The 11281-nt window shown below is 28.8% G+C and overlaps 1 protein-coding gene across 1 annotated transcript; it reads left to right on the top strand.

Moving 5' to 3' along the window:
* Positions 1-10892: 10892 nt before the first annotated feature.
* Positions 10893-11281, top strand: BDCG_05661 (uncharacterized protein; the record flags this gene model as incomplete). The annotated part of the gene is made up of 2 exons (XM_045421346.1): positions 10893-10932; positions 10960-11281. The coding sequence occupies 2 exons, from the start codon at positions 10893-10895 to the stop codon at positions 11277-11279; spliced, it is 360 nt and encodes a 119-aa protein (XP_045277252.1). The 3' UTR covers positions 11280-11281.

The following is an 11281-nucleotide window of genomic DNA, read 5'->3' as shown; positions in this document are numbered from 1 at the left end:
TACAGCTTATTAATAGAAGAGATAGAACTGTAACTATAGTAAAAGTATATCTGTAAAGTGAAATAAAATTGACTTAAGAATAAGTTGAATAATGATACAGATAATTGATGAAAGACTGAAGAGAGATCTGTAGAATTAAGAGATGAATTAATTATTAAAGATAATAACTGCAGCTATTTTCTTAATTAAGTTAAGAATAAAGTTAATAAGAGATGTTCTCTATAATATCTGATAATATAGTAAGCTTTTTGAATAACAGTTTTCTTTTTACAGACTGCTGTTAATGAAGATATATCAGAACTATAAATCTTATAGTGATAAAACTTAATCTTAGATAATATATCTATTTTAATAGACTGTTCACAGGCTTAAGAGACTACTATTAATTATATAAAGTATTGATATATCTAGAATAATAGAGAGAGTTCAGACTTATTTATCACAGAATCTGTAACTGTATGTCACGCCCCTGGCCGCGCCAAGGCCTCATTGCGGTCTCACACGGCTCATCACTTTCATGCAGATGATTTCATCTCATCTGAACCAGTTTTCAACCACTCTATGACATTATTCAGATATATCATAGAAAGATCTGATTAATGAATATAAGAATCTTACTTCTATACAAGGTCAGCAGATTACTCTTTCTTAACAATGAGACACTGCTGAGGTATCACTTCAGCTATTCTCACTTGTGAAATAAGAGAAGAGTATCTGTTGATTATCTATATAGAATAGCTAGATGCTGACTCTTCATTAAAGAAGTCAGTGATTTGTTTCTTTTTCTTCTACTGAAATATATACAAGAGTTACTGTGTGTCTTATACAATCTTCTTAGTATACTAAGTATTATATCTGTGATATTCTCACAATAACTCTGTAGTCTACAAGCTCACTATTTAAGCAAGATAGTCAAGCTCACTTATACAGCTTCTCAAACAACTATCTCTATATAATATCACTGACTAGTCATCACTTCAGTTCTATTATATTACAATTTAAATTACTCAATCTGATTATGTATTTAAATCAGTCAAGCTCTAACAGACTGATATGATCTCATACACTTACACTGAGACTGACTTAATCTCACTCTCTGAAGAAAACACTATATTATTCTCTAGAGTATATACATCTCTACTCTAATAGAAATCTGAGATTTCTAAATCTACTGTATATTTTGATATAAGCTCTTCAACTGCTCTATTATCACTGCAGTCTCTATACATCTATATCTATTATAAAGATAGAGAGATTAAGATTGAAAATTCTTTAAAATATAAGAAAAATATCTTATCTGAATTTCACAGCTTTATCTGTACTTTTGAACAGAAATTTCATCTTAATCTGAGCCAGTATAATACTTATAAGATATAAGTAATATATACTGTCAATCTTCTTGAAGACATCTCTGTGACTACTTAAGTCATTAAGAAAAGAGAGCTTGAGTATATTAATACTATTATAACTTAAGAAGAATTCAAGAACTTTCTACTGAATTAAATTAAAGATTACTATAACTACAGCTTCACAGCAGTGCAGTGATTTAACTCATTATATTAATAAGATAATAAGAATTCTTTCAATTTTAATATAAAATTTGAAGAATATTGAGAGAAATTAACTGATAATTTAAACTAATTAAAAACATAGCTTTATCTTATAAAGCTGACTCATAAGATATGAATAATAATATTATAATATCAGAGTTTATTAATTAATTACACTGAGCTTGTCAATCTGACTTCTTGAATCTATTTAAATACTTAATTCTCTGAGAAGAAGACTAATAAGATCTCTTCTAAGTAATTAATAATAAGATTTAAACAGTGCTGTGATAGCTTCAGTGCAGAGAAAATAAAGAAGAATTTCAAGTATTCTGATTCTTCACTCACTGTAAAGAAATATTAAAAAAGATTTGATAAAGATCTCTGTTTCAACTATGAAGCTGATGAATACTATATCAGTGATTGTAAGAAATTGAAGAAGAGAAGAAACTGAGAAGATATCTTCTTAAAGTTAACTTCTCTTCTGATAAATGTATCTGTGAAAGATAATAAAGAGAAAGAAATAAAGAATTAATAATTCTTATATCTTTAAGTTTATATTACAATTATAATATATACTCTGAATGAGAAGATATCAGTGAGATACCTACTTAACTTCAGAGTGAATACTAACTTCATATTCTATTTCTTTTCTTTGATGAAGAATTGAAAGAAGATAGATTTATCAGATTATATGAAATTTACAGATGAAATGAAATATCATTATTTTAATATAATTTAAGCAAAGTATGTGATCACAGACTTAGAAGAAATCTTTAAGAAGAGTAGTCTGCTTCTTTATATAGTTAATATTATAGATAAGAACATTATTCTAGATCTTCTATAATTAAGAGAAAACAATTCTCTCATTAACTGAGTTACTCAGATATAACAGTATTATCTCACTAATAAAGAGATAGTAATAGAGAAATCTGAAGAGTTTCATTGAAAGAATCTTAAGAAAAAGATTAAGTCAATATACTATATAGTAGATGATTAAGACTTAAAGATAGATGAAGAAGTTATTACTCTTATTACAAGATTAACAGCAGTATCTATTATTAAAGACAGATATACACAATATCTCTTTACAGATTTTAAGAATGTCTTTTTGAAAAGAAAAGTAGTGAAGTTTTCTGATATCAAGATATAATATAAGATTTATCTTGAAGACAGTGTAATGACACTGTATAGATCTCTTTATAACTTATCTATAAAGAAATTAAATGTTCTGTACAAATATCTTGAAGAAACATAATTAAAGAACTGAATATATTTATCAAAGAGTTCAGCAAAGACATCTATACTCTTTATACTTAAGAAGAATAATAGACTATGTCTATACATAGACTACAGAGATCTTAATAAGATGACAGTTAAGAATTACTATTCATTACTGTTAATTAATAGAATGATTAATTAATTATCTAGAGCAAAGATATTCTCAAAGATTAATATACAGAATATTTATTATAAAATCAGAGTTAATAAAGATAATATTTAAAAAACAGCTTTTTATATTAAGTACAGCAATTTTGAATATCTTATTTTATCTTTTAATCTTTGTAATACTTCAGTCATCTTTCAGATCTATATAAATGAGATACTACAGAGTCTTGTTAATGTCTTCTATATAGTATACTTAGACAACATTCTAATCTTCTCAAAAATAAAGAAAGAATATAATACTCATATTTAAGAAGTATTAAGTCACTTGAGACAGTATTAACTCTATACAAATACTAAAAAATACTCATTCTATATACAGAAGATTGATTTCTTAGATTATATTATTAAGATGAATAGCATTTCAATGAATAGAAGCTGAGTCTTCATCATTGAGAACTGACTGATACTGTAGATATATTATGAAATGCAGATATTTCTAGAATTTATGAATTTCTACAGATGATTTATCTATATATATTCATAGATTACTGTTTCTCTTACAGATCTGTTAAAGAAAGATGTGAAAGACAGAAAAATAAGATTATTTACTCTTATTCAAGATACTGTACAGATATTTACAGAATTGAAACAAGCTTTTACAGATATTATAATACTGAATCACTTTAATCTCAACTTATCTAGTCAGTGTGAGACTGATATATCTGAGAATGAGATCTGTGAAATCTTTTCACAGTTGACACTGAAGATCTTTCAATGTTAAAAGAATCAGAAAATAATCACTTCTGAGAAAACAGATAATAAATTATCTATAAGAGAAGACTTTTTTATAAAGTCTATAAAACATTATAAATAAAGATTAGTGATCTTCTTCTTCAAGAAGTTATCACTTATACAGAGAAGATATAATACTCATAATTAGAAAATATTAGTAATTATTGAATTCTTTAAGATCTGATAATATTATCTTCAGAGTAGTAAGTACTCAGTGTAAGTTCTTATTAATTATGTAAATCTGTGTTACTTCTTAATAACAAAGAGCTTGATAGAATATCAAGTCAGATGAGCAGAGCTGCTTTCAGAGTATGATTTTTATATCTAATACTGTTCAGATCAGCTTAACTCTGCTGATACACTGTCTAGACAGTCTGATTATAATATTATTAATATAGAGAAGAATTCTATAAAAGAATCTCTGCTATCACTGCAGAAGAAGCTGGCTGCAGAGAATTGAGATTCTCTAACGCTCAGAAATAATGCTGAAGAGACAGCTGTATAACTTAGTATAGAAGATGAAAGAGAATCTAGATCTCTGTGAGAAACTGACACTATTATTATTATTATTCTTCAATTATAGATGTATGCAGTCAGAGACTATAACATCTACCTGAGAACTTTAGTTCTCAGAGTTTTTTCTATGTCTGTAAAGTTAACTATTATACATTCATCAATTTCAGATATGTAAAATCAGAAAATTTCAGCTCAGAATACAAAAACTGTTTACAAATTGCAGTGTTTTAACATCTTTTGATACTTTGAAATCATTTGACAATATCATGACAAAAGAAAAGAGAAAAAGAACACAGTCTCAAAGATAGACACATTAAATAGATAGATAGAAAGAAATTGAAAGAAAAAGATAAAGAAAAAGATAAAGTAAAGAGAGACTATAATAAAACAAATTATTAAAAGAGAGTGTATAGCTGTTTTAACAGACTATATCTGATTGATTTCCTTCTCTTCATATTCAGATAATTCTGAATTTAGTCATTTTCTTATAGCTGCTTGAGTTTCTGATAGAAAGTCTATTAAGTATTTAATTTCTGTCTCAGTTGAGAATAAGAATCTTATATTTAATTGATTTAGATCATACTTCTCTTTCAATCTGACTCTGAGACTATTGTATAATGCACAGTGTATTATAATATACTCAGAATTCTCATTTATATTACAGAATGAGCATTCTATTGAGTCAAATCTATTATTAAATCTTTGTATATAAGATTTGAAATAGTCATGTTCTAGTTTCAGCTGTATTATAGATGAGAATATTTTCTTTTTACATTTAATTGAACAAGATTTTCACTTGGGTTTTGTTTCAAATCTTGAATAATGTATACTCTTCTTTTATTTCTGTCAGCTTTCATTTCACTTATCTAAACAAGATTCTTTTATTTTTCTCTTTATAAAAGATCAGAATATAATTTTTTGAATAGATCTGCTTAATTCTGCACTCTTTTTTACAGCTGAATCAGCCAATTCATTGTCATGAATATTCATATAAGCAGGAACTCAGTGTAGATGAATTATCAGCTTTGATATTCTTCTCTTTTGAATTTTCAAAACAGAGTTTAAGATCAGTTCAAGATTCATTTGATCATTATAAATCTGACTATTTCTAAGTCTTTTTAAAGTAGCTTAACTATCAGAGAATATTCATATCTCTTTCAAACAATTTCCTCTTTTATAAGATTTTATTTCAATGAGTTTGAAAGCTTTCACTATTACAAATAGTTCAGCATCAAAGACTTCACATTCAGAGTCTAGATTTCAGAAATCTGAGATAAAATTAATATTATCTTCAGTATAAGCAATGCCTGTGTCTAATCTATTCAAGTTCTCATTTTTTGAGTCATCTGAATAAATCAGAATAGAGTCTTTTATATTAATTGTAGAAATTCTCTTCAAATACTGTTCATATTCTTTCTCTTTTGATAGTTCACTTATTTGTAAGTCTATAAGAGATTCAAGCTTTTCTCTTCAGAGAGATAACTTCTCATGATCAACTTTTTCAATATTTAAAGAAGAAAATTGATTTTTAATCAGAGAGTATAGTCTGTACAGTTGAGAAGACATTTTCTTTAAAGAATTATTTTCATTTCAATCAAGAAATCTATTTCAATTCAGTTCATTTTCAAAGTTAATTGATGAAAATGAAGAAGAGACTCTTTCTCTGATTATATGATTTAAGCTTATCTTTACAACTCTCAGAGCATAGTTTATACAGGCCTTTTCAAATCTAATAACAGAAGAAGAAATTGAAGCTTCAATTTTCATTGCTTTAATAGAAGATGATTTGAATGCTTTCAGAATTCTTCTCAAGGCTCTGTTTTACAGACTTTGAAAGAGTTCAGTGAAATTCTCTTAATTATTTCATCAAACTTGAACTTCATAATCAGCTACTGATGTAATACAGACTATATATAACTGTCTTATAGCCTGGAAGAATAGACCTCTCTCTGTATTTAATAGTCTGATTATGTTGTTCAATAGTCTTTCTGTCTTGACAGTTCTTTATTAAATATGATATTTAAAATTCAACTTGAAGTTTAATCATACTTCTAATTATTTAATATTTACACTGAGTTTAATCTCTCTATTCAAAAGAGTTAGAGATAGTTCTTTCTCATTGAATCTAGAAAAGAAATGAATTAACTCAGTTTTATTCATATTAAATTGAATTTAATTGATATCTGCTCTAACAAAGATTTTCTTTACAGCTTCTTCAATTACTTTCAAATTCTCTTTGATAGTTTTTAAGCTGTAGACTAGATCAATATCATTCATATAACTCAGAGATCACACTATTCTCATATTTCTATTTTTGAATAGATATACAGTGTATATTTGTAAGAAATCCCGCTTCTCACAGATTCTTTACCTCTATTTCTATCTCTCATGTAATTAATAGAGCTAGCGGCTCTTGGCTACACACAACTATATAGACTGAAGTTCATGAATACTATTCATAACTCAGCTTGAATACTAATATACATTTTGATCTCTACATTTTATCTTTCTATCATGAATACTTCTAGTAGTTAATAGTATATATCACATCAAGCTGCAAACATCTGAATAATCATCTGTGAGCACTTATTCTTACATTTCAAGCTGAGTCAGTCAGCAACTGTCTGTTATAACTGAAAGAACTAGAAACTTACATACTTCAATCTCTGTGAACTCTACTGCAGGCACTCAGAAGCAGTCATCTGAACTATGAATAACTCTTATAAAAGAAGTCTCAGAGAACTTATTAATTACTCACAGAATATCATTCTCTGCATCTGTAACAGAGAAACTCTCTGAACTCATAAATAAATTAATCTCAGTGAAGAACATTCTTGAGCATCTCTCATAGAATTAAGCTATTTTTCTACAAGAAATACTTACTGTCTGTAAACATTCTTGAACTGAGTCTCTAGACATAATCTTCAGAGACACTTATAAACTGAAAAGAAACTTTCTTAAGCTGCAATCACTTAAAACTACTTATCAAATCATAATCTATAAAAGCTTTTACAAGTTTGCATTTAAAATTGACTTATAAGTCTGACTATGTAACATGAAAGATGAAGAAGCTGTTATCTATATAATGACAGATCTCTATTACACTGAAGTCAAGAACTGACTAGATTATTTAAAGAATAATTATAAGAGATTCTGCTGATCTGTTCTCAGAATCTATCTAGAGAATAAGTTAAGAGACTTTACAAGCTGAACAGAGAACATCTGAGCTGTGATTATTAATATTAGAAAAAGAGATGAGAAATCTGATAAAGACTACTCACAGCACTTTATAAAATTATGATATAAATTGAGATCTGTGAAAATAGAGCTCTGAAACAAGACCTGAATAATGATATTTATAAAGAAACTGAATAAAGATATGCAGAATAAGCTCATTGAGTAAGACTCTAAATTCTTAGTTCTGAAGAAACTAATGACTCTTATTCACTGCTTATGAATCACTGTGAGAGTCACAGACTTACAGAGAGTAGATCACTGATCAGCTCTGTGAGAGCTAGAATAACAGAGAACAGATTTGTCAGAAAAAGATAATAAGATATAGAGAGATTCATATCTGACTACTGAGCAGAGAGAGAGAGCTTCACAAGCTTCTATAAATAGAGTGTATAATAGAGAGATTAAGAAAAAAAGACTCTGCTTTATCTGTTCTAAATCAGAATATTTTCATACAAACTGTTCAAACAAATTAAAATAGAAATTTGAGAAGTTATGAACAGAGTCAGCAACAGTCTTCTTAAGAATCTTGAAGCTGATATCTGAATCTATTACTTCTCTGATGAAAATGCTTACTTATAGAGAGAGATTACATCACAGTACTACTGCTCTGTAAGTATGAGAAGTATTGATGAACTTAAAATCTCAGGTCACTGTGATGTCTCTAAAGCTTACAGAGTAAATGAGCTGAAATATGAAGACTGAGAATCTGCTCTTATAATAAGCAGAACATGAGAACTCAGATCTGAGAGCTGAGAGACTTATAAGAATCATCTTTGAATTACAAGATCTCTCTGAAATCTGAAGAAGATTTGTAGAAATTATGATTATTACAGATATTACAGATAACATGTACTTAAGACTTATATAACTTCAAAGATATAATCTGTACATAGCTGTCTGTGAGTCAGGTTTATACTTCTGATCAGTGTTGATAGACTCACTTACAGAGATAGAATCAGTTGATACTGCAGAGTTAATTAGAGAAGACAAGCTCATCTATATAATAACTTTATAAGTGTCTGAGAATCTTATGATCATGAAAACTGAGCTTCAGATATTAGAGAAATACTGAAATCTTACAGAGATATTCAGCTCAGTAAAGACAGCTGAGCTTCTCTCTCACTGTAAGAAGAATCTGACTATAGATTTAATAGAAGAGTAGAAACTCTTCTGAGAATCAATCTATAAGCTCTCTTATTATGAAACAGAGATCTTGTGAATCTATGTAAAGAAGAATCTGAAGAATGACTTTATCTGATCTTTACAGATCTCTGTAAGAGTCTCTGTGATATTTGTGAAGAAGAAGAATAAAGATCTCAGATTATATATAGATTATTATAATCTGAACTTTAAGATAATAAAGAGCTGCTACTTTCTATCTCTGATTGAGAATGTAATTAACTGTCTCACAGAAGCTGTCATATTCATATAACTAAATATAATTAATATATATACACAGCTGTAAATACAGTCTGAGAATGAATAAAAGACTGTCTTTAGAACTGCACTGAAATTATTTGAATATCTAGTGATGTCTTTTAGTCTGATTAATATCTCTATAATATTTCAGTCTTTCATTAATAAAACACTTTATATATATCTGAATATTTTTATAATAATATATCTGAATAATATGATAATATACTCTGTAAAGAAGAAAGAACACACTGAGTATATATGAAGTATATTAAAGATCTTAAATAAGACAGAACTGTATATTAAGCTTATAAAGTACAACTTCAGTATCTACTGAATTAATTTCCTAGAATATGTAATCACTGCAGATAATATTCAGATAAAATCTTTATAAGTTAAGACTATTCTATCATAATTAAAGTTAATTAATATTCATAAGATTCAGATCTTTCTAAGCTTTGTGAATTTCTATAGATAGTTTATCTTTATATTTATAAGAATCTTCTTAACTCTTACAGACATACTGAAGAATGAAAATAAGAAGAAGTCATTCTATAAATAGAGAATAAAAAGATTATTGAGAAGAAAGAACTGTAAGAACTTTCTTATCTCAGAAGCTTATAGAGTCTTTATAAGATTAAAATAGATATTTATAGATACAGTGATACTGTTTCACTTTAATCTCTTACTCTTAATCAGATTAAAGACAGATATCTTCTTCTTTATAATTTCAGAAATAGTCTTATAACTACAGTTAAATAAGAACTGAGTTTCAGTAGTCTTTTTCTCATAGAAGATATAATCTATGAAGATCAACTATAATATTTATAATTAGAAGCTTCTTATAATAGTGAAATTCTTCTATCACTGATATCACTACTTTGAGAATCTTGTAATAGTGATTACTGTTAGAACTGATTATAACAGCTTATAATAGTTTACTTCAATTAAGAAACTCTTATAGTAATAGATTTACTGAGCTTAGAGACTGAGTGAGTTCTGATTCAAGATAGAATATATTAAGAGAACTAAGAACTCAGTAAACAGACTCTCTTACAGATCAGACTATATTAAGAAGATCAGAGTGATAGATATAGAGAGACTAGAGAAGACAGAAAAGCTTCACAGAATACTTAAACTGAGTATTATAAAGAGATTAACTGAAGAGTCTCTCAATTCTCTATAAGAGAAGAGAGAGAAGAAAGAAAAGAAGTCTGTATAACTACTCTCTATAACACTGAGAGTCAACACTCTGAGAATCTTTATAAGAATTCTTGAAGAGAGTATCTATAATCTGAAGAGTTTATAAGCTTTAAGAAGTGCTGTGAAAGACCTGATGTAAGAGAAAACAGAGTATAAGTCTTTATAAGATCTTCTATTCAGATTGTTTAAACTGCAACTGAAGAATGAATATACTCAGTATATTCAGAAACTACTTATAACAGAGATTAATCCTGCAGAAATAAAGAATTAAAGAGACTTAAATAATCTCTTATAAAGAGAGAATCAGATTTATATACCTGTGAATAAGTTTCTGTGGCGGGCTGCGCCCGATCAATCATATAGACTATTCCATTACACTCCATAGATTCTTCCATTCCCGATCGCCGATCCGCGGCCGCTACGAACGCGCGTAGTGTATGCTCCGATTCTCAGCCATTCCTGATCACTGATCCTCGGCCGCTACGAACGTGTGTAGTGTATGCTCTGATTCTCAGCCATTCCTGATCACTGATCCTCAGCTGCTATGAATGCATGTATATTCTTCCGCCCCGAAGCTCCACTGCATACATCACCACATACATGTATAAATATCCACCTCAATCACTGATTCTCACACTTTCTCTTTCTTTCCTTCTCTAATGTTTTTATCTTTGTTATATAAGACCTATCAATATTATACTGATCTATTCGGCGTAGGCCCCTTACACTATAAAAACGCTCATCATCTCCTTATTAGGAAATGATTATCCATGCATCATCTCCTCATTAGGAATGATTATTCATCAAGAGATATCTGAACGCGTAACAACGCGTAAGAAATAGAGAAACAGTCAAACAGTTAAGTGGACACCGAGTCCCCAGATAGAAGCTTGCTCGCCAGTCGCCCTGGCCCCGCAACAAGATCTTACGAAGAGAATAAGATCTTACAAAGAGAACGTCAGCGAAAGACCCGAGAGTTCTGACACTCAGACGTATGAGAATACGATTACACATCCGACGATCGATACAACCATGTCTAACGATAATATGGAACCCTCGAACTCGAACATGAGCATAGACGCAGTGCCACAGTGGCTCCGAGCAATGTTGGAACTACAACAACAACAAATAGCTGATATGCATGCAACTCAACAACACCAATATGAAGAGATTCAATGATT

The sequence above is a fragment of the Blastomyces dermatitidis genome, assembly GCF_000003525.1.
Source record: "Blastomyces dermatitidis ER-3 genomic scaffold supercont1.6, whole genome shotgun sequence".
Classification (NCBI taxonomy): Eukaryota; Fungi; Ascomycota; class Eurotiomycetes; order Onygenales; family Ajellomycetaceae; genus Blastomyces; species Blastomyces dermatitidis.
The sequence above is the reverse complement of the archived record's forward strand: the minus strand, read 5'-3'. Positions and strand labels throughout refer to the sequence as shown.